Raw genomic sequence first — 24,955 nt, 5'->3', positions numbered from 1 at the left:
TGCTGATGGTCATGGCTGCAAACCTGCTCTAACCTCTACCAGCAATATTGTAGCACTTTCACAGAAGATGTTATCATGTCTTGCAAACTGCAGTAGTGAAATCCCCCCCAATTCTGTTCATCACACTGTCCTGGAGCTTCAGCAGCAGTGTGGGACAACTTGTGTCTCACACATGCCAGAAATGTCTCTTGGGCGTGAGTGAACACTTTCTAGTCTGTATGAAAACCAGTGACTCAGTGCTGGCTAGTGGAGATAGAGAACGTGTCAAGCAATAGCAAGTCATCTGGCACTCTTCCAAGCAGGCAATAGTCCTTCTGCTCCCTCTGGAGAAACCTCTTCTCCAAAAGTACTGGGCTCAGACAGTGAGCAGTATTGTTGCAGTTGGGTGAAAAGTTTAGTAGTCCAGGGGAAACAGTATAAAAATTATCATATATAGTAATCAGGAGTTCAAAAGGGCATGATGTATGTCTAAGGTAACTGACTGGTAGTGTGAGAACAAGTTTACAATGATCAGGTTTACAGCTGTATTTTGATGCAGATAAAACAGAGCAATAGACCCACATATATTTTTAAACAGAAAACCAAAACAACAATAACATCAAAACCAAAAAAACAACCCCCCCAAAAAACCAGTTTAACGAAAAGATTTCATTAGGAGAGTAAGGGAAGCTGCAATTATAAGCCCCAGTTGTGAAAAAAATTGCTCAATTTCTGACACAACTTTCTTTGCCTGGAACAAGTTCACACCTTGTAAGGCTCCGCTCAGCTCTCCTCTCCCTGAGCACCTATGACTGGTTGCTGCCAAGCTCTAAATCTCTGGCCTTTCAAAATCTTAACACTGGACTTGTATGCCTGTGCTAGGTGGTTGACAGAGACCTTAACTACTTTTTCTAAGAATAAAGTTTCTTCCTTCTTGCTGGCCAAACCCCTTCCTTCCACCAGTGTCCTTGTGGTATGTCTGTACTGACTGGCACTTGCCCTTCACTCTGGGTCAATGTTTGTAACCATGCGTCATTTGGAGATGCCCCTAGAGCTGTTAGGAAGGGAAAGCAAGGCGGAAGGGCCATCACAGGCAGAGAGTGCAAGAGCAGAGCAACACCATTGTGTGTGTCTGAACAGGGCTAAAAAAACAGGAAGTACTGCCTTTGAATCCTTCAGCAGTGCTTGGGCTGTGTGAAGCATTGGATCTGGGTTTTCAGGCGCCCTCTGAGAGCCTGAGAGGCTTTCCGACCTGTTCCTACATCCTGCCCCTTCGGAGGGTCCCTCCAGCCCAGTCCCACAGTATCTCCCCAGCAAGAGAAGACCAGTCAACCTGGAAGAGAGGAATAACTGTGAGGCTGGAAGTGCAAGCAGCACCCACAGAGGCAAATGGGCACAACAGCAGGAACCACAACAGTTGCTGCTTCAGGCTCACGTTTTCTGGTGTTTATTATTCTTTTCATTCTTGGCCATATCTCCATTATTATTATTCTTTTCATGTGAAGGAGGAAATTTTGCTGCTGAACCTCTGTGGTCCCTGCTGTGCATGCAGCTGCCCAGATCAGCATGCTGCTAGTTTGCTGTGGATAAGCTGCTGGCCCGGCCATCCACCTCATCTCTGTGTGATGTGCTCAACTCAGGCCAAAACGGATGACTGCCCCAAGAGAAGGCAGTCTCTGGATGTACTGTACTACAGAACTACAGGACTCCTTTCTTAGGCATTTCCAACCATTACTGGTAAGAGAAAAGACACTGGGCTAAAACAAGCAGCAGAGCTATCTTTATCTTCCTGAAAACTCTCACCAAAAACACAGGCAATGAATGCAAGAAAGGTTTGGGAGTTCATAAAGGGCATAAGCAAGAGGAATAGTTGCAAAACTATTGAGTGCTGTGATGCAGAAAGCACCTTTCTTGATCCAGTATTCAAAAAATGAGGCACTGCTCAAAGATTTTCCCCATGTTACAATTATAAAAACATCAGACAATCAACAAATTATAATGAAACACCATACACACCCTTGAGAGAAGAAACAATGTACCATGTAGCAGCCCTTTCTACCAGACATCAGGGTTGCTGCTGAGACACCAGACACAGAGAATTACATCTGAGCGCTACTGGGCTTCAGCGGTGCACATATAGACCAGATCCCCTGCAAACTGGTGTAAGCCATGCTCTGAGCACGCACAGGCTTGCAGAACCTTTGGGCTGAGCGAGCAAGCCAGCTCTGCACTGCGGAGCTGCAGTAGCTCACTGAGCTTTGCCTGGGGTTGCACAGCCACACCCATCCAGCAGTGGCCCGGCACACCTGACGGTCAACAACACTTACTAGTCTAGTTTTGGGGCAGTGCCATCACAACCACACCCTCCCCAGAAAGCTGGCTCAGGCCAAGAGATGTCAGATGTGCCAGCAATGACTGCACATTTTACCCCAGCTGGTATTTGAGCATTCGCTGCCTTTTCGATGGCTCACTGTGTCAAGCAAGCCACAGCAAACCTCATCAGAGAGCTGTCCACTGGCATCTCCCTCCTGCCAGGGCAGGCTGGGAGCACCGCTGGACTACCAAGTTGGTGGACATCATTGCAGGGTGTGGCACCTTGCTGTCATCAGGCAAGTCCGTGATCACTTTGAACACAGGAAGGATGAGCAGGGAGCAGCACATCATGGGTCTGATCGTTTGATATGTTCTTTACAAATAAACAACCTAAAAAGCAGCACAGGCACTAAGTTTGCTTTCCCTCAAAACTCCTTGTACTTTTTGCCTGGATAGGTTGCTCCTTCTCTCCTCCCAACCTATCCATCCACATACATCATCTTCCATGCCACCACCACACCCGTCCACTTACTTGTGGTAAGCCAGTGTGGTTTCATAAGGTGTTATAAGAAGACTTGGAAACATTTGTGGTTCTTTTTAAATCTGTGGTGAGCCAGTAAATGCTATATGCTGCTTGTAGGATGAAGCACAGTTGAAGCAGCATCCTGCAGGCTGGGGGAGGCTGGGTCTGGGCATGGTCTGACACTGCAAACCACTTCTATGTCCTAAGTCATGTTAAATATTTTGTATCAGCCAGTCAGCTTGTGCAAGCCCTGAAGGATGGCTCTTCATTGGGAAGGGTGTGCAGAAGACACCCTTCATATGTGCACTTTCCTGTAGTGTGTTGGATCCACTCCTCCCACGCATGACCCTCCCAGAGGAATACACCTTCCTAAGGATGCTGTTAACAACACAGAAGTGTTCAAAGGTGTCCAAGCAGCTTCTGGCTGCCTGAGAAAACACCCACCCAGCCAGCGTCTGCTGGTTATGACACATGGGCTGAGGGTGCTGGTGTGGGATGACTGCGCATCTCACATCACTTGCAGGGCTCCACAACAACCCCCTGCCTTGAACAAATCTTCCACCGATGAAAGTGAGTAAAACCAAGCAAAGATTTGACAAGGGTAGGCATTAGGATGAGTTTCTGTCTCTTCATGCTTCAGCAGAGCTGGTGTCAGATGATATTAGTTCGCTGCCACTCAGCCAGATGCAGCTGCTGCCCATGGATGGGCACAAGGTAACTCATTGCAAAGAATGTCAAGGAAAACCACAGTATGGTGAAGCCACTCACCTTATTTCTGTATTAACAATTTTCACAGCATTTAAAATACATACTGTGGAGGTTTGAAACAGTTTTTTAAGTCTTGAATTTTGAACATGAACATCTACCTGAATTGGCAATATTAGTGTAAAGGGCTGCATTTTACTTTTGCTTGAAATAATGTTTTGTTGCTTTTCTAGCAACCATTCAGGGTTTTTTGAATGGATTCTGGTGGGATTATTTTTAAGTACACAAAATCGAATTTTTGCTATAGCTGCAGTTGAGGATGTAATCAACTGTTTGCTGACAGCAATTCTGAACAACTGACTTCTACCATCTACTATTTTTTACCACCAAAGCGCAGAGAATTTCAAATAACCTTAGAATAACTTTGGACCTGTTTCCACTTGCAGGGCTGTAAGTGTCCTCAAAATGGAATCAAATAGCCCTTCCTTGAGAGCTTCCACGTGATGATGGTGAAACACATTCTCAGAACTAAAGGTCAATCTGATTCTAATACTTTCTCAAAAAAAAAAAAAAAAGAAAAGAAAGAAAAAAAAGACAGTCATATGGAAGAGAGCATTAGCACAAGGAGGCCTCGATGAGAACAAAATGTTTATGGAGAAGAGTCCCATCAATATGGTTCCCAACATCCTCAGTGCTGTGATGTCACTTCTCCAAGCACAGTTTCATCATCAGACCTCATTTGCTGAAGGGATTCTTTGGGGAAAAAGAAGGGAAACTTCCTCTGGAGTTCCCTAGACCTCATCTTAATGTTCCATCTCAGTGCTAAGTGATGAAGTTGCCTTTGTTGTATGTTTAACAGGCAGAGTTCAGAGGGAGAGTGAACGTTCTTTGAGGTAATGATATGTATCTTTGAGGTAGCTAACATGAAATTCTATTTTCTCATCAAGTAGTACTTAAAGAAAATGTCCTGCAGCAAGATTCATCATCAAACTAATGCACTGAGTTGCTATGGTTCCTTTGCCTCAATCCTAACATTCCAAGTACAGGGCCCTGAGTGCACTCATCAATTATCGAATAGTTCTGAATTGCTAGGATTTGTTCTGTTGGCTTGCTTTCCCCAGACATATATCCATGCAAACCTTGCTGATTTTCCACTGCTTAATCACTTCCCAACATGTTGAAAATTCATGCACATATTTGCAACATTTTAGCAGTTTTTGCAGATTGACAGTCTTTTTATTTTTACTGGTTCAGCGTACAGCTGCATGATACACAAGCTAAGAAGAACTGGGGAGGATGATTCACAGTAAAATTTTTGAGAAGTCATTTCTTCTAAATCAATGCAGCAACAATTCACATACAGTCCATGATCAGGGACTAAATTCTACATTATTTTAAATTTACTTAGCACTATAAGTAATCATTAGTGACAATACTACTATAACCTGGAAATAAGGTAGGGGCAAGATCTGATCTACATCTGGTTTATATTTATAGTGTTCATTCTTGAATATTATTTTATTTGCATACACTTGCATAAAACAGCAATATAAAACTGTTCCCACAACAAAGAACAGGGTATATTGTACAGCTTATAAGTTATGGTATACAGTAAAACTGGTATCACATTCTATAGGTTATGGGATACATTAATAAACAGACAATAATAACTTAATTTTCAAATTTAACAAATAATTTTAAAAAGGAAGTAAGATATTACATACAATGGGGCTGATTCATCATTACGGCTTTTACTCCCGTTTCAAATTATGGCACTTCCATGCCACAGAAAACTTGCAAGTAAGGCAATGAATCACAGTCAGTACACACAGTTTAGCAGAGCTACATTTTAAGAGCAACCTGAACTTCTTGGAATTTGAGTGTTAGATTTTGCAACCCTGAAGTTGAATTATCCACATTTAGTTTTTCTGCCTGCCTCTGTAATATACATACATACACACACACACATATATATATGTATATATACACATACATAGTACTTGTCTTATGATATTCACCAGCTTTGCACTTTTTGATTGGGAAATAAATACTCAGTTTATCACTTTGCCATTTTTCTTTCACACCAAAAAGGAACCAAGCCATGGAAGCCCACAGGTCCATCTCACTAACATAGTGGCTGATGGGTTGGCTTCTAATGGGAAGCGGCACTCTAAGTATCTAATCACTCTATTTAAAGAATTCAAAACCCTAAACTACTTTGGAACATTCATATATTTTACCTACTGCTAAGCTGGCAATTATTATTTAACTACAAATCTAATCTAGATAATAGCTTTTAAATCCATTGAAGCCAAGATGTGCCATAATAATAATAATCATACAACTACGTACATAGTTGTACCTAATTCCTAATTTTACAATGCTGCAACTCTCCAGCAATAAGTAACAGAAATGTATGTATGTACACATGTAACAGAAAAGGAGTAAACCAGTGTTTTGGATGGACTTATGTCTGCTATTCTCATGCTCACTGAGTACATTTATATTAAAAACAGTATCAGCAGAGAATTGCTGTGGGAAGAGAAGCACAAAATGCTGCTCAAGAACATCTGAAGCCAGATGTCATGAAGTGATACTTTTGATTGCTAGGGCTGCTTGTGCTTCTGTTAAGTCATGGCTTCTTTGGCTCTCATGGAGCGTGAGGATGAGGTCTAAGGAGGAAGCTGCGTAACAGTCACAAAAACTGTTATACCTGTCTGCTGCACTGGACAATTTGTCCTTCGAGCTCAGAAAGACAGGAGGCAGCCATGGGGGACTGAGGGGCTAAAGGCAGCTGGTGATTTAATGTCTGAGTTAGATTTAAAGAAACAGCATGCTTTGCACTGCAAATTAATGTTTATTTTACATAGGACCATCAGAATTGACAATAGGGTGCCAGAGCGCATTTTTCACTAATCCATCCCATAACAACACAGGAACACAGTTTTCAAAGACACCTATTTATGCACCTGGTAACCACTTTTGTCCCCATTGCTTAAAGATTAGAAACACTCTGGGATACACATACACATGCACAGATTAAAAAAAAAGGTAATACAATTTTTTTGTATTCATCGTTTCCTGGTCCCACTGTTGCCACTGGCAGACTTATTGAAACTTTTGCTCATTTGTGGGAAGTGTACAGTTGGTGTTCTTTCAGTGGGGCCATAAAGCCCTAAATTCCTGGCTGTAGCTGACTTTCGAAGAGGTTTGACGCTGGGAAAAGGATTGAAGACTTGTGGCTTTGGGTTCCCAGGTTGGGGCAATTTAGCCAGGTTTGCACTGTCTCTGGATGAAGTGGAGGACTCTGATAAACGTGGCTGGCTGGACTGATGGGGTGTTGACTCAGCATCGGTTTTGCTATCTGAGGTGAGTTCAAGTGCTTCCAGTTTTAGCTGAATCACTGCCATGTTTGTACTGCTGTCCACAGAGAGCAGCTCAGATGACTGATGATCAGCTTTCTGAGTAGTCCTCTCATCCAAACCACCTCCTTCTCCTTCTCCAAAGTCAGAATGTTTGGAAGTCTCCTCCTTTGCACCAGGACTATTTGTTTTACAGCTCTCACTCTGCTCATCTATCAGTCCTACGGTATCCCCGTAGCCCAGCTGGCCTTTGGCCCTTGCAATATTCTTCCGATGAACTCGTATGTGAGTGCGCCACGGAGAGTTGAGTTTTGTTTTAAGATCTTCTTGGGGAATGGGAGACATCTTCCCTGTAGCATGACTTGGGATGTGAATAACAGCATTTTTGAGAGACCTGTTATTCAATTTCATCTTCTTTCCTAAAAGGAGGTGGTTTATCACCGGGGAGTGGTTTACCTGAGAAGGGAGGAGGCTGGTAACTGGCCCCTTGTCTGAAAAAAAAGCATTTAAAAGAAGCATAGTATTGTTAAAAACAAAACAACTTAGTGTTCTAAGGATTCACCACAAAATTTGATGCCTTTCTTGAGGTATAGCAAAGGCTTGTAGGACTAAGTGCTTACTTAAAAAAAAAAAAACCCAAACTTAAAAATCATCACTGAATTTCACTAATGTCTTGGAGTTGAACACAAAGTTATACCTTCTGTGATAAGGATTTTATATCCTCCCTCCCTGCTTTGCCCCTATGGGTAAGTCCTGAGCCAGAAAGACCATGAAAATAAATCATTAAAAAATAGCTTCTTGATTTTTGGAATTGCGCTTCTTCCAACTGTGAGAGGCAATTCAGCCTCCATACAAGGTCAATAAAATAAGCCTCTCCATGAGGCTTGTGTGACTGGAGAATGAATCAAAGTGCTTTTAATGGATAAATCGCATCTTATTAAACCAGAGGAGTAGAGTCAGAATTAGAAATTAGATGAACGTTTGATTAAACTACAAGCCCAGCCCTGCATCATGATTAGTAAGATTAGAAAGGTTTTGTTTGGAAGGTAAGGGTTGGCAATCCTTAGGAATCAACATTTTACTGTTTGCACTGTTTCTGTTGGCTCTAGCCTTTGTTCAAAGAAAATATTTCACTAATTTTTTTAAAAATTCCTTACAAATTATGTTAATGAAAAATTGTAGCTCCATGTATTTCAATGCTACTGCTAGCACAGGTTTAAACAATCTAGAATAGAAATAAAAATTCTCCACAGTGACCTATTTGCATGATTGAATGCTGACTTAGAAGGATGACACCCAAGTGGGGTAGAATGAGTGGGGTGGGCTGTGTTCAGTTTGCAGGCCCACTAAAACCATCAGCTGCGCTGTTCATGCCAGCTCCTGAACTGTTGAGCCTGCCAATACGGGAAATGGATTCCATAATCTGGATTGCTAAATCCAGGCTGACGTCCAGCTCAGCCCTCAGAACAGTACCATTATGGCTAGGTAAACTGCCAGCCACGATGGAACATCTAAGCCTGTTCCTTTAGCTGCATAATTTGCCATGCCCGAACGAATTCAGAGGAGGTCAGATAATACAGACCAGCCAGGAATCCACCTGCCACATGGTCTGAGGCATCCTCATCTTTCCATTTACTTTTTTCAGTGCTTCAGTATGTCAGTTCCAAGAGTGCCAAAGATTTAGAGTTTTTAATCAGAGAGATCAACACAATGCACCAGATAGTAAAGACATTTTTAAATACCATTGTTCAGTTGGTCCCTGGGACCTAAAAAAATCCCAGGGTCATCATCTTCAGATCCTGACAAAAGAAAAAACATCACCTTCTCATTTTCTGTCTGTATGAAGTCCAACCCTCTTTACTACTAATGTGTTATATATTCCATCAGTCTCTCTTGTTTTGTCTATTTAGTTAAATGTAAAAACCCGTCATTTGCCTTGTCTCCACTGATTAAGTTAGCTTGCAATAAAACAGTAAAGGAAGCATGTTTCGATTATGTTACCTGCTCTGATATATACATGGTGAACCTGCTGTTGCTGCTTCTTCTTTATCCTGGAATATTGCTTTTTCAGTGCGTTAATATCAGTGGTCATACGCTCCATCATCATGCTGTTAAAAGCAGCATGATAGTCGCTTCGGCAAGAGTCTATTGCTCCTGGACTTAACTCTGCAATGTTATTGGAACCGAGACTTTGTTCTTCATTCTGATCTGCACAAGGTGGGAATAAAGTGGAGGTGAGGAGTAAATGGGCATACTCAAGGAATTCCACAGATTATTTACTGGGGAATTCTGTATCTGATTCCTATCATCTTATTTAACTGTATTCTTAAATTAAAAATTTATTATAATATGTATATTTAACTAAGTTGTGCTATTTACAGTAAGTAGTATTACTACTGGTCAAGAATAGCAAGGGTTTGAGGGGAGACTAAAGAGCACAAAAGTCAATTAACATGGAAATGCCAAGTTATAAGCACAGTTCTTCAAATATTGAGAAGTACATCAAACCATCACTAAAATAATTCAGTAACTGATTATTAAAGACACTCAGCTGGTCAAAGAAGAGGCCAACAATGCAAGTTATAAAATACCTTACAGTCAAGCAGGCATGAGCTTAAACAACTGACCTAGTGATACCACCAAGAAGCATCAAGAAACAGTTACACCACAGGGGGAAAGCTGCTAGTAGCGATAAAAGGGATAGGTGCAGAGCAGCTGAGGGTCAGACAACTTCAGAGCGTCTCTGATCCACAGCTGCAGAGCAGCAGGGCAATTTATTTTCACAGCTGTTTCTGATGCACCAACCTGGCACTCCAGGGTCAGGTGGATAATTCTTTTCAAGGGATGTTTATTTGTCTTTAGCTTAGTTTGTAACAGCAGTTTGATGTTCTGACTAAGTGCTAGCTTGAAGCAGCGGGTAGAGTCTTACAGTCCCTCAGGAAGGGAAAAACAAAACCCCACAGCAATCAACAGGAAAATTGCAGCTCACAGGTCTCAGCAAAATGAAGACACAAGGATGATGAAGTATAATCAGATAACAGCAACTGCTACAACAGTCTGGGGTTTTTTGGTGGCAAGGTGGAGGTGAGTTGAGGATACGTAACAACAGCCTCTCCCAGGATATTGTGAAATCATTGTCAATCCAGTGCAGTTTCAGAAAGGTTGCTACATGTTAACAAATCATCTTTGCTTTTCTTGTATGGATCAGAACTTAGTTCTCCTTGTAGAGCTTGCACAGGTATACATACAATTCTGTCAAGAAACTTTATTTCAAAGTGGAGGGACTGGAAAAGTATTGGCATTTTGTCAGAACACCCTAAACCATACAATTTTTTTTTTAAAAAATGTGCATATATCCAACAACCAAAACCAATCTGAAGGTTGGACAAAAGGGCAATGAAATGACCTGCAGAATTCACTCACTGTGAATACTAATATTAATATTGAGGTTACAGTATCAGTTGTGTATATATGAATAAAGGTCAAAATCATTTATTATACGTACACTCTTCAGAAAATGCTGACTACTCGACTGCTGTTTTGGAAATACACATGGATTTAGGGTGGACTGTTTTCCATGCGTGTGTTTTGGTTTTCTGTGGGTGGGCAACGTTATGGGGTTGTTTTGTTAACTATTACTGTACTCAAATCCTTAATTCACACTGTCTTTTACTGTAATACCTACAGCCTTCCAACTCGACTTTGAAGACATCTTCAACAACTGCACAGCATGTCGTTTGGTACCTGCTGTAACATCTATGTGCATATAAAACACATTTTCCATAGCAGCTTTCACAGAAGAAGGTACAGACAATTTCTGCAAGGCCATGCAGATTTAACCACATTTTCCAAAATTAACAAGATCACTTTTACCTTTCATCTGCTTTTGGTATTTTTGGAGCTCTGGTGCCAAAAACCCACTCAATGGTCCAAGACAGCCAATTGCATTCGCAATTGAGTCTTCATCATCTAAGTCATTCTCTTCATCACTGTCTCTGGTTCTGCCTAACCTTCTGTCAAATGAGAACGTAACAGAACTTAAGAAAGAAACATTCTTAAATATGAACATTACCAAACATCTTTATCTTAAGAGCATACAGGGGAGGGTGCCATCTGCCTTTTCAATCCTACATAAACAATAATCGTATATGACATAAGCAGTGCATTTCAACTTACCCTGAAAATGAAGCTGATTTTACTGCTGCAGGAAAAGGAGTAATGTTGTATGTGTATTTCTCCCTTAATTCTGCCAGCTGTGGGAAGGGAAACTGAGCCATGGTATAAACAGTCTAGGGAGGAAAAAAAGCAGCTTTTAAAACTGTGGATTTAACAAACAGCCCCACAAAAGATTTCTCCATGAAAAGACTTTCAGAGTCTTGCAGGATTAAAGGATGCACATTCTTGCACACTCATGTGCTTAAGAAAATGGTCTAGTTTTATGATTCAGTCAGTACTTCCTGTAAGACTCACCCACTAGAAAAAACCCAGAGCATGAACTGAAGTTTTGCCACTCCATTAAACTACAATGCTACTGTGAAAGAAAAATATTCTCTAGGGCCTAACAGTGATAGCCTGTCAGTCTAACAGACAAAGGCATTTTACAATCTGGAGAAAGACCTACCTCCAGCCCAACATTTCTGCCTGTTTGTTTGATCTCTACCATACCTTCCTGTTTGAGTTTTTTTTTCCGTAAGTCTCAACTCTCTCCCTTCATAGGGAAGTAAGTTTGTCTGGAATTTATTTCTACTCTTTATGTCAACAGTCTTTTCAGGTAACCTTTTCAGAGGATAGTTACCCTGTAAGTGAAACTGTCAACTCTGAGTCCTTCACTTACTCCTTGTACCTACTGTTTTAGATTATGTTTTAGCTTTTGCTTGTCTCCAATCAGTGTCTCTTCCAGATCCTCTATAATTTCTTTCAATTAGAGTACACATTTTTAGCTAATTATTTGTTATCAGATTATAACTGTAGGGCTTGCTTGCCACCTGACTAAGAGATCCATAAAACAAATTTTATGCTGATGCAAGTTCCACTGGAAATAAAAAAAAATATTGTCAATCAACACCTGTGATATTCTCCCAGCAATGCTTCAGTGTCAAAGTATTCTGTTTCTAGTTTGTACACAGCCTTGGAAGCCATTTCGTTAATTCTGGTGAAAACTGCGCCAGAGGGAATTGGTCTACACATACAAAGCACGAGGCAGCCAAGCTCAGTATCTTATTTATAGTGATAGGGGACAGATTCTGGGAACAAGAAAAGAGACAACAAAAAAGCCCTCTATTTTCACCTTGAATCGTTTTACAATTCTTTGCCTTACTCTAAAAATGCAAAGGCATCTACACCCTCAGCAGAACACCACAGAGTAGGCTGTGGCTTCCAAAAGAGAGTAAGCTGTTTTGCAGACAGCTCAAACACACTGATCTAAAGAGCTGACCCACACTGTTTTAAGGCTCTTCTCTCTTTTCACTTTCATGAAGAAGACAAAACAAAAAGCAAATGCAAAAACAAGCACAAAAGATAACACAAAAAGTGCTATTCAAGTAGAAAGTTAGCAGTGAATACCATCAGATCAGGGTAACTGTCTAGGGAGACAATCTAAAATGCTAGAGTACCACAGAGGGATAATTCCTGTTCCCCTCCATCCCAGTAAATACACAGGGATGCTTCTCTTTCTCCTGTTAGCTTCTCATCTTCTCTACACTTCAATGTTTCTGGTTGTACAAACTGAGTTAGTTTAGCTGCTTATAAAAATGCTTGCTTTCTGAGAAGGCATGAAAGCATGAATTCAATCTAGCAGAGGCTGTTTAAAATATCTGCAGACACCTGGTGCACAGACTTCTGTCTCCATTATTAACAGGCCAATAAAACAGCATTACTGAATAATGTATTTAACTTCTACTCTTGAATAAATACTCAGTCTAGAATGTGATGTATAGCACTCACCTTTTATTTACCCAAACTGTTCAATTTGAAAAAGGAAGAAGCTGTAGGCTTACTTCCTCCTCCAATCCCTCCATACTCTACTCAGTAATACATTTTAATAACCCAAGGGCCAAATCTGCAAAAGCTTTAAGCCCTCAATCAGTCCAAGTTACATGTAGTGCCTGCATTGGAGGGATAAACTTACAGCAACTATATATGCTGGTGGAGAGAATGAGGACGAGAGTCCTCTGACCTGCTTTAGACATCTGCTCTGTCAACACCTCCCTTGAAGGATCAGTTATCCCTCCCTCTTCTAACTCCCAAAGGAAACAAGTCTTTTAAAGCACAATTTGTTTCCCAGTGGTTGAGAAGTGCCTGTTACTCTTCACTGGTTTAAGTGAGCCTGGACAAGTAGTTCAGATGTAAATGTAAGTATTATGCAAGTCTAAAGAAAAGCGAGATGATTGCCACCAGCAAGCCTTCCTGAAACATGCAGGGAAGGCAGAGTGGGATATTAATCCTTTCCTGCAGTAGGCTACTAATCCTTGAGCTACCTTGTAAAAAGTATTAGATGTAAATTCATCATTCTGATTATGTAAATTCATCATTCTGATTTTTATTAGGGGAAAATAAAAAAAATTGAAAACAAAGCAGTCCAAACATTCATGTCTGTCTGATTCCTCTGAAAAAGTTTAAAGAAATGTAAAAGGCAGTGTGTTCAAGCAGCCTGCGTCTTTTCATTAATGCAATGGTTCATATTTCTTAATTTTCTTCTCTAACCAGACAAGTATGTAGTAGCATCATCTACCCTGATGGTAAACTCTTGTAGTGCCTATTTCTCTCCACCTATGGTAAAGAGGGCCTGGAGTGAAGAACTCAGAGGTTGCTACATTGCCAGTGTCTGTCTTCGGCTTGAAGAAGGCTATCGAACTACATTGTGGCTTCCTCAATTAACAGGACACTGTGTCCTGTTAAAAATAAACCAGACACTTTTCTATGGACAAAACTTCAACTGCCACACTCTCCATATCAATGGCAATGCTTTCCTACTTTAGCATTCCTGCCAGTTTCACAAAATACACACATTCACTATGAATACACACATACTTTGCACCAAGTACTCATTTTTTGCTGAAACACAAAAAGACTGATAATTTAGTATATTTGTAATTGCAACAGATAAAAACCAAAAACAATCCTTCCAGCAACCAGTAAGTTAGCTATGCTCTATCTTCTACTACACACAACTGCAAAGAAAGAAATCCACACTGAGTCATTAAAGTCTACTTTTCTCAAGATTATTCTTTGTCACAAATATCACATCTTGATTTTGTACCACACTGGAGACCAGGAACTGAAGCACAATGAAAATGAGAAGGCTTCAGCTTGCACTGTTCTCCTCACACATCCTCAGTATCTGAACCGTCTTGAGAGGAACCTGAACACTCTTTAAAAAGCATGTAAGTACCTCTGACCAGCTGCATTTCCATTTTTGAAGGAAAACAAAACCACAGCACTCACTTCTTCCATTCCTAGAGCTTTCTCATCAGACAAAAACAACAATACCCAAAATAATAAATCTGAAAATAATCCTTTACACTTTGGGGCAGTACTTTACCAGACTAGGGAAGCATAGTATCCCAGACAGAAAGTTTTGCTTCAAATAATGGGTAACAGAGATCACCTGCTAACTACTGTTATTAAACTCACACAACTTCATAGACTGACTTTTTTCCTTCACCAAGGAAGGTACAAAATTTCAGGTTTATTACATGCTCTGTACTTGCACCCATTTAATCACTGTGCTCTAGTTCATCAAAAGGAAGTTCTAGAAGTGTAGCATGAAGTCTTTATAAAACATCTAAGTAAACAAAATCTTAAAGATATCACAAGAATAAATGTAAGCATGAATAAATAAATTGTATCTGCGATGTTAAAGGCCCTTTATTTTTCCAGAACAATGTGGATCTTCGTTCTCATACAATGATGTATGCTGTGAAAACTCAGCGACTGCAATTATCTACAGATGTCTTTGTTTATAGTTCACTAATGGCTGTTCGTGGCCTTTTTTTTTTTAATCATGAAAGATTTTTTTATTCCCTTTTCACTGCATAGACTCTTGCTTCCCACAGTGTCTGCAGAATGAAAAGCATACAGTGTAATAAACAACTGACCAAAACATCAAAATAAGACTAAAGAACACCCTAAAAATGATGACTACTAAAAGATTCTATATCTCACTTGTGTAAATCAAATTTTATTGTACTTTATTGGATGTTTATAATTGGGCACACAGAACCAACTTTTATCAAATGAAGTCTAGTGGTTCTCTGTATTTAATGCATAAAATAAGAACTTTAACTGCAGGTCATCTATTTGTTTCATTAATGTGCCAGCTCAACCCAGTTATCTGAAACTTTTATTCTGGGGAGAGTTTAGGTTTCTGCAGTATCTGAACAAAAATGTAATTTGTTAGGAATCAACATCTGAAGGATGACACAAAACCCACAAACTATACCACAGTTACTCACCTGCATAAGTTCATTGCTGTCAATCAGACTGTCTTCAAGCATCTCCTGGGTCAGCTTGCCCATGGTACTGTAAAACTCATCTGCAGTTTCACAACACTCTATTTGCCTACATCAGAATACATGTTGGTTTTTATTTTAATTTTACATATGATGATACATAGACCAAACTTGCTTTTTTTTGCCATCATAAAATACACATTTCCATTAGTCAGCTTAACTTCTAAGTTTATTTTGAATCTTGATTAGGCTTCCAATTAATAAAACTGTGCACATGACATTGGAAAAGCTGGTGCAGTAAGAGGATGTACTGAGTACAGCTTACTGTCCTGATTGCTCATGATAAGGGATTCATGTATGTCCAGACAGGCTCTTCTCTCTGCCCCTTTCACTTCTACAACACAAGAATCAGTAAATCCTGCCTCCTATTAGCACAAGGGCATTCTCTCATTAGCGCAAAAAGGGAGCATAAGGATTTCTTGACTGCCTCATCACCCGTTCTTCAACATGCACCAGATGACTGAATTCACTATCTGAACTGTCTTTTTGTCAGACAGGAACATATTCTCTGGCCAGAAACCATTCCTGTGGAATAAATTAAGTATCTGTGTATATATATATATATATATATGTCATTGTGTTCAAAAAGAACTATGCTAGCATAATGCAGAATGAAGGAAAATTCCCTCATCGTATTTGCAAATGCTATTTCCAAATTAAAGATGTAAAGTTTTTTGTTTTGCCTGTTTGCTTTGCTAGTGTGTTTTCATTTGTCTTGGGGTTTTTTGGGGAGTAGGAGGGAGTTCCATTGGTTGGGTTTTTTTCCCCAAAGTTTTCTTTAAATCTCTAAAAACACAGAATCACCCACAGTGTCTGCTAGAGGAAGGGAAATATGAGTAATAAGCCTTCATGAGTTGGTGTTCTATGTATATTAAGGGCCAGCTTCTAAAAATCTCTCAAGTGAAAAATCTGTTTTACTTCTATCCCAAAGAAGTGCATTGATGGCTACATATTGTAGCCGCTCCTCTAAAACACAGCTGCTGGAAAGATGACAAAAATACACTGCCATTTTTCTTGAGCATTAGAAGAGGAAACTTTCTGGATCTTCAACCTCTGTACAGAACAACCATTGAACTGTGAAACTCCTACTAAAATCTTAACATAGTTTAGTTAAAATAATAATTACGTATCTAAAAAAAAAAATTAAAAAATTAGTATGGTATGTAGCCAATTATCACAAACTTACTGCTTACCTTCCCGATAGCAGTCTCTCATGACCTCCCCATACTGCACCTATTCCACTGCATCTATTTTTAACCTCCCTGTTCTTTCAGCCTCCCTCAAAACAGAAGTACAGTTGAGCCACCAACATTTTTAAAACACACTTCTCACCACATTTTCATTTCTAGAATGATAGTCTTGGAAACTATGAAGATGAGACAATGATCACTATTTTCAGGCCCCACTTCTTTAAATCTCCCCTGTTCTATTTCTAATGGTGGACAAATAGAAACAAAAAAATCACAATCTTCTCCCAGCAAAAACACAATGACCAATCTTTTACCAGACCTTCTCCCATTCACCACAAACAACAGTTACAAAACATGCAGTCTGATCAGCTTATTCTTTTGGATATATTCTTACAGATTTCTTGATTCTTTTTCTTTTCATTTTTTAAAACATTAAATTTTTCTTCAAACTTCACAGTAAAATCTTCAAAGCAGTAACTTCTTTTTTTATCACGAGCTGTAACACTCACAGCTTTTAAGTGCACAGAGACCCACTGCAGTAGGACCTTTTATCTAAAGCACTATGTGATTACATATAGCTTAATCCTAAAGCAAATGATTTGTGCAAGTTTCATTTGTGAACTGATTAAAAATGCTCTCAGGAAATTATTACTATTATTATTCTTCAGATTAAAAATTAAATGTACTAAACAAAGCCTCTTACAGTGCTACTGGCTCGCAGTGCTAATTTATTCAGTAAGAAAAATAAAGCAAAACGTCCAAGAGCAGAGCTGAACATAAATCCCAGTGTTTCGGTCTCAGGGAAAAAAGGAAGGTGAGTGTTAAAAGTCATCACAAGAAAAACTTGATACAGCTGCTGATGCCAGCTGAAAAATGTTTCCAGCTGAACTAACAATCTGGTTGACCTGTCAGAGCTCACACCTCCCACTAAAGCCAGTGACAAAACTCATTTCTCTGGGAGCACTGTAAACTCTCTGGAATGCAAATATTTGCTGTAACAACAGAGAAGTTTACAAGAACTAACCATCTCTTGTGTTTTGGCCATATGGTGAGTTTCCAAGACCTTAAAGGACTATGATAGAAACTTGGCTCAAATGTGCTTAAAAGCAGATAATTTCAGGAAAATTTGTTTTCAGTTCTTACCAGAAAAGACCTACGTCTCACTAAGTCATTCTCTTAGTAACACTACACTCTTTTATTGGGCATAGCAAATGGGCTCAAATGCCTACATCTCCTTAAGTGAATACAAGAGAATTAACATCCTCAGCTTCAGGTACCCAACTAAGTTAGCTAGTCACCCTCAAGTCTCTGTGTGTGTTTTTCCAGCAAGTATTTACCAGTTCCTTCTGAGGTTTATGTTCTGGAAAGTCCAACTAACCTATTAGCACGGCATGAAGACATTATACACAGACAACTCAAATAACTGGAGACATTTCCTTCAGCAAAGGTTGTTTATCATGTCCATTATGACACCATGTCAGAATCATGTGTTTTTGGGAAACTCATAGAGATCCTTTGTGCAGCTTTTTCAAAACAAAACCATTCTCCTGAAAGATTTAATCTTGAGAACATGCTCTTTGGGACAACAAAAGTTACACATGGCTCATACCAAAAAGAAAAATCACAGAAAAATGACCACTTACTCTCCGAGCTTCGCCCAGATAGCCAAAGCTACTCTCAGTATAATTTCAGAGCCTTCAAAGAATACTGAATCCCAGATCTTCAGAACTGTATGGTTAGGCAGACAAGTGGCAAAGAGCGTCAGAAACCACTGCATTGTGAAAACATTTGTAAGCGGGGGTTCGTAGCCTCCTGAAGTTAAAGAAAAAAACCAAAAAACTTGAAATACTATGATTTATTATTATTTTACAGGAAGTATAAACTGCACACTCAAATCCATCAGACATTCTAGTACCTCTGTCATTACTCAAAACTTATTTAGCCTGCAGCTGTCTAAAGATAAGCTGAGAAACGCAATGGAAAACTGACAGTCACCTTTCATTCTGCTGCTGCAAAAACTAAGCAGCAACACTGGGTTTGGACTGTAAACTCTGGAATAAGCTACCACACTTTTTTCCCTTGTATCAGAAAGATTGCTTGTCTTTCCCCTAAGTCATATGAAATTAAAACATTTATTAAGAACAAAACTAAAAACTAAACACACGAAACCAAACAAACAAGAAACCCAAAACAACAACAACAACCACCACAAACAAAAAACCCAACAAAACCCACCAACTCCCCCCCAAAACACTGCATTTCTTCAGCAATTATAGTTTGGACATAGCCACATGGAATATAGTAGCAAATCTTTTCGAAGATGGAACTCAGGGTGCACTTAGCTTCCTGACTGAAAAAGAAACCCAACCAATTAACATAAAAACCAAAACACACTTCCCAAAACACTCCCAAATAAAAGAGCTGAAAGTCTGGAGGGAATGCTACACCAGGAAAAAAAAAATCACAGTGCAAAGCCACTTTTCAGCAACCTAAGATGTACTTCTGAGTTTTGCACCTGTGTATTGCTAAGCATCTAGGTGAAGAAATATTAATCTGCCCCCACTGGCTCTCCCACTGTAAATCTTCCCAGAATAGCAATAGTAGGACAGGTATTTTGAGCTAAGGCAAGAAATGACCTTTTCAATGCAGCCCTTGTACTAAGCTATGTGTTAGTGTTGTCACCCCATGCATTATATAGTCCTGTCAACACAATTCTGTTTGCATCTAGCGGTGGGACCAAATTATTTCCCCCCCACCTTTTTTTTTTTCCTGAAAGCACCACCTATTTATGTTAAGGTTATCAATAATTGAAAGCATCATGTTTCACCTTAACAATTTTAAATACATTCTAAGCAATAAGCTCATGCAAACACTTGAACTGTACTCTTAAATCAGTGCTCAGATGAAACAATAACAAGACAGAGTTAACATTATTTTCTGTTGAACGTACCTCCACTTTCTCTGTTAGCAGCTCTTTGCAGGGTGTCTAAGTGCTGGGACAGTTCAGGAAGCTTCATTTGTAAAAGATCTCGGAAAACAGCCATATCCACAGAGAGAGCACGGAGATTATTGACAAAGTAGCTATCAGGAAGCACCTTATCTATCAGGTAAATCATGATCTATGGGAAAATGAAAGATCATCACGTAGGACTTACAGAGCCAGCTATTTTCTAGGAATAACATAAAAATAAAACCAGACAATTTGCAAGTTCACTAAAGAATAGCTTGGAGCCAGTGACAACACATGCCTCTGGTACCTCCATTTATATGGGGAGAAAAAAAAAATTATCATTTGAAGCATCTACAAGTATTCTTAAGTACCCAAAAGCAAACAAAATGCAAAGGTCTCTTAAGGCTGTCCAGACTTTATGAACCATGAATGACTGAAATCAACATCGCAGTAAGCTATGATCTAATTGGCAGCATTAATCAAACCAAAGACAACTTCTAGCACTTTTGATGTTGGATGTGTTTATGAGATTCTCCACACTGTCGGACAGCTTCAGTGTCCCTTCTCTGGTTAACTGCCACAGCTAGAAGACTGACTGTCCAAATCACCTCTTTTCCCTCCCCAAAATGCAAGAGACTGTTCTTTAAAAAGAGATCCTCCATACATTTTACTGCGATGTGTTACCATGTGCTTGTAAAAATATGAATTATTTTGTTCAGATATATTTCAACCGATAGAAGAATAATTTAATAAAGCAACATTAACTTACAGCTATGCTATTTGTGCTTTCATTAATTACTTATGACATAAGCCATAAAGAAACCAATTTATAAAGGCTTTTGCCCCTTCCCACTGAATCATATTACTTAACAGATCTCAGATACATGAAAGCATAGAAAAGAACAGAAATCTTTTTTCAACATTTAAGTCCATTCTGTTTCATCAACATGTGAATTGCTTTGAGAATGCTTTTTTAAAAAGCAGATTCATGTATTTACCAGTTTGCAATAGATATTTTCTTCATTACACATCTCTACATATTTATTTTTATTACTCGACTCTGTAATATTTCCCCACAGTAATGTGCAAGAAAAAACATTGTTTAAGTTTCAGTATCTATGAGACTTATATGCACACTTTGATAGCTTCTACACATGCAAGTTGTGATTTTCTTGCTTATCATTATTTCTGTAGACTAACTTTGAGGCAACTCCAGGGATTCAACTTAAATATGCTTACCTTAACTAGTGAAAGCTCAAATATCACTGGTTGGGCATTCACTGAAGCTACCATGTTGGGTCCTATGCTGTTAAAGCCTCATGGTGTCAGTAGTACCTGCTGTTTCCCAGCCTCTGGAAGACTCTTCCCACTGAGCTTTTGTTTGTAATGTCCTTCCCCAAAATGGGACCTGACTGGCAAGTCCTGAGAATGCACTTACTCCTTTAACTCCTAGCCTCTACAAAAATTCAAACATAGTTACTCCATAGCTCCAGTCCCAAGGGCACCTTTACAGGCAACAGCATCTGTAGCTGTTCTGAAGTCACTCATCACTTGGTTTAGGTGGCAGCGACTACAACAAAACAGTCACATACCAACACCCAATTATTTTCTTCTCCTCCCCCTCCCCCATTCTTTCCCCCTTCTTCCCTCTCTCTTCTCAGAAAACTCCAATCCTGCAAAGCCCACACACTAAGTTTGGAGAAGAAACGACTATTTTCCATTCTTGGTTTTTCCAGGTAAGACCTGTTTTGGTGCAAACAGCCTTCAGTGCTTTATATCCCCAGGGCAGTCTGGCACCATTCCATTGCGTCCTTCCCACAAGGAGCTCGACACCACTCACAATAAAAGACAATACAATAACAAAAGGATGCACATAGTTCTTATAAAGAATTTGGACTTCATAAACCTCAGGTGATTGTATTTCCTATATTGTCATAATATGTTTTTGATATAAAGTAGGTATATTATGGTATTTTCTTCCTACTACAGGCAGCTCTCTAGAATGCAGGAACAAACACCAGCTATCTGGACTCTACTACCACAAGCTTTAAACTTTAGGACCTCTGAGTGAATTTAAATACTTACATTTAAATCATTGCCTAAGGCAAACAGCTCAGTATTTCAAGACTCACAGTTATCTTTTATTAATCTGACCCCAACTCACACACGAGTTTACTTCAGGAAATTTGCACATGACCTTGGCAAACAAATCACTTCCTGGCTTAAAATAAACCATATTTCCATTTTCTGACATACTATGAATTTCATGAAGCTTTCTTTAATTAAAACAAAAATGGTCTAAGAAAATAAAACCACTGTATGACTAAGATAGCCCAGAAATTAGTTTCAAGGTGATTTACTTGCCCTTTAAATATTTAGTGTTTTCCTAGGGTTTGCTTTAAAATGTAGCAGATTTATTAACTGCCTCACATGCCACTGCCACACAAGATGTTGATACTACAATTTTAAAGTTTCAGCTACCTATGATGTCTGCAAGCAGACTCGAGAGTATGGGATAAGATATTCTAAAGTGAGTAGCAGTGCTGCCATTTATTTTTATTAACTATTATTTTATTAATTTTTATTCTTTTATTACAGCCAAACCTTCACTTGTTTCTGTTTGGAAAAAAAAATTAATAGTGATAACATTCAAACTGTTAATTTCAGATAGGACAAAAAAAAATGTGCAGATATAAACTGGTTAACTCCTTTGAGTCCTGCTCTTTTAGGCTGTCTATAAAATTCATGCACTGGTTTATTCTGAAGTTCAATAATTAAAAGCAATCTTCAACACTGAAAAAAAAAATTTTACTCACTTTCAGGGCATCTCCTTCATTGCCCTCCATTACTTCCAGAATAAGTGCAGCTAGTATGTTAAATCCTTGACAATAGCCAACAGATTTGTTCCACCTGGCATAAGCCAGCAAAACACGTTTCAATACCACTCGATCTTGCTCTGCCTCCTGGCCACAGTAAGAACTGCAACCAGTTCGGTGAAGGTCCTTTAGAGAAAAAAACCAAAACAAACAAGGACAGACAAGACCTGTATTCCTTTGGTTCTCCTGCCTATCCTAGTTTTCCTTCCACCTCCACCCTCCCAATATCTACTCTCAAAGTTGATGACAATGCTTCTTTTTTAATCCGTAAATGTTTCGCTTAACCAAGAGAAATAGTTTAAGGAAGCCCTGAAGTAAACAAGTTACCTAAAAGATGTTCATACAAAGTTATCACAGAAGATATTAACAGATCTCTGGGTTTCAAAGAGGCAAGACATAACAGCCGCTTAATTGAACAAAAAAGAGCAGCTGTTTTTATCAAAGTATAAAAGAAGTAGTAGGTAACTAAGTTTTCAAAACAAAAATCAGAAACTGTGTCCTTCAGATTTAAGCTATTTGTAAGCAAAAGGCAAAACACCTACTACAGTTTTCAATATTTAGTAAATATTATCTATAAGTTTAAATTACCAAGTACAGATGACAACTGTAATAATCAGGAACAAAAAGCATCTTGCTCCATGTGCTCTAATTAAAGTGACTGTAGAACACAATCTCTCCTAAACAGAGTAATACTCCCTAAACAGGTAAACAGACTAGTATTTAGGTCACTGCAGCAATAAAAATCTCTTAAGCTCTTCCCTAAAAGTGCCACCTGCTTTAAATATTAAACATTCATTAGCTGAGAAATATATACAGACAAACACGTTTCACTCCTGTAAAATAGGTGAAAAACACTCAATTGCTACATTATGAAACATACTTTTAAATCTCAAATTTTTGTGTTTATTCAGTGAGAAGGAAAAAATCCACTTATGTTTCTTTGTCTCCATGAAACTCCAGTACCTCTTTCAAAATAAAAAAAGCAAAAATTGAGGAAAAAAGATCAGTAATAGCCATTTTTTTCTCAGCTGACACTAACGAGTCTAGTGCAGAAGGCCCAAAGCAGACAAAAAAATTAATTTTGGTGGGCCAAAGGGAATTAAGATGTAATTTTTGCCAAGGTAGTTGCAGAGAATAAAATAAAGCCAAATTAAAATTTCAACTTTTCATTAAAAATAACCGGCAACAAAAACAAATAATCTCTCTACCTTTACTATCTGGATGCCCATAGAGTCATCATCAGGATTACTCCTTTCATTGAATGTGAAACGCATGGTTTTGTCCCAGTCAATTGCTATACTGTGTAAGTACTGATCAGCTAGGGTCAGCCAAACCTAGAAATACACAAGGAAAGTCAACAAAATTAATTATTTCTAGGATTAAAATATAAAGTTTTGATATATATTGTTAGATTAACCTCATCAGGTTCACCCATACGTGATCTCCTTGAAATATGCAGAAGAGGACTATATCTACAACAATTTTTGCACCATTAAAAAAATACCTTGATCGCTAAATCAGAAAGGAAGGAAAAGGTCAGCATTAAGTGTCCAGATCTGTGAACTGCTTGCAAAGTGTAAGTCCACTGTCAGACACTGAAACCACACGAGCCCTCCAAGATGGAAGCACAAGGTAAGGACCCTCTTTTTCAATTCAGCCCTTCTATCCTCATAACCTACAAGGAGTTTTACAAAAGAGTAACACTGCTGCTGGCTTTCCTCAAACTCAACCATGGATATATTTCCTGGAAACTCCACAAAAGAAATCTAAAAATGCTGGTGCTTCTCCTTTCCAGAAGTCTCTTCTGATCAACTATGCAGAAGAAATAGTATCTAGTGTTAACCATTTGGGATTGATCTAAAGGCATCACTTGGGTCAAAGTAACTTACTCTCACAAGAGGACTTCCTAAACTGTTGAGGCTACAGGGAGTTCTGAAACAAACAATTTGACTATTTTTAATAATTTCCAAAACAGATTTATGCATGTGTACCTACGACAAAGGCTGGATCATTATTAAAGATTTGCAAAATTCCTGAAACACGAAAGACACATGACATATCATACAATGACAACAAGTAACAATAAAGGATCTTTCTCCAGGTAACTGAAAGATATCATGAAAGCAAAATGGTCAAGTTTTATATCAGCCTTTAATTCACTCAAGTGAGAAAGGTAATTTCAATACTTCCCACAGATTTAAACATTTAGATAGCTGCATGATGAAGGAATTTATAGACAGCTCCCAGAATCTCATGTTTTCTGCATTTAAATGTCCCTTCCCACACTTTTGCAAAGCCAGCATGAGGAGGAATGCTGTTGTTCTGCCTCCCAGCAGCTTGGGCTCTGCTGACATCCTATGGTGTTATTTGACTGGATTCTTTCTGCCAGCCCCAGAAAATGAATGTCACATGCCACAACAATAATGCAGACGTCATCCTGCTCCTCCTGCTGACGGCAAAGGAGGCAATCAGCACGCTGCCAACACAAAATCGTTCATTTATTTTAGTATCTATCTTAAAATCATTGGGAAAACAGGGAATGGCAAT

At 39.0% G+C, this 24,955-nt stretch overlaps 1 protein-coding gene across 4 annotated transcripts in view; it reads right to left on the bottom strand.

The window, feature by feature from the left end:
* Positions 1-4,725: 4,725 nt before the first annotated feature.
* TBC1D30 (TBC1 domain family member 30) overlaps positions 4,726-24,955 on the bottom strand; it is a 53,210-nt gene continuing 32,980 nt past the window's right edge. For 2 of the 4 annotated variants that reach the window (XM_050325349.1, XM_050325351.1), the window contains 10 exons: positions 23,617-23,742; positions 22,349-22,534; positions 19,533-19,701; positions 18,226-18,394; positions 15,336-15,441; positions 11,059-11,171; positions 10,756-10,895; positions 8,884-9,090; positions 8,625-8,681; positions 4,726-7,373 (listed from right to left, as the gene is read on the bottom strand). In XM_050325349.1, coding sequence (XP_050181306.1) covers positions 6,592-7,373; positions 8,625-8,681; positions 8,884-9,090; positions 10,756-10,895; positions 11,059-11,171; positions 15,336-15,441; positions 18,226-18,394; positions 19,533-19,701; positions 22,349-22,534; positions 23,617-23,742 — 2,055 coding nt within the window. In that variant the 3' untranslated portion in view covers positions 4,726-6,591. The remainder of the gene's footprint in view (positions 7,374-8,624; positions 8,682-8,883; positions 9,091-10,755; positions 10,896-11,058; positions 11,172-15,335; positions 15,442-18,225; positions 18,395-19,532; positions 19,702-22,348; positions 22,535-23,616; positions 23,743-24,955) is intronic. The other 2 variants (XM_050325350.1, XM_050325352.1) reach the window with 1 other exon arrangement.

This window comes from Myiozetetes cayanensis, unplaced genomic scaffold (genome assembly GCF_022539395.1).
Source record: "Myiozetetes cayanensis isolate MyiCay16 unplaced genomic scaffold, myiCay2020 scf3, whole genome shotgun sequence".
Taxonomy (NCBI): Eukaryota; Metazoa; Chordata; class Aves; order Passeriformes; family Tyrannidae; genus Myiozetetes; species Myiozetetes cayanensis.
Note: the sequence above shows the minus strand (reverse complement) of the source record. Positions and strands in the feature narration are given on the sequence as shown.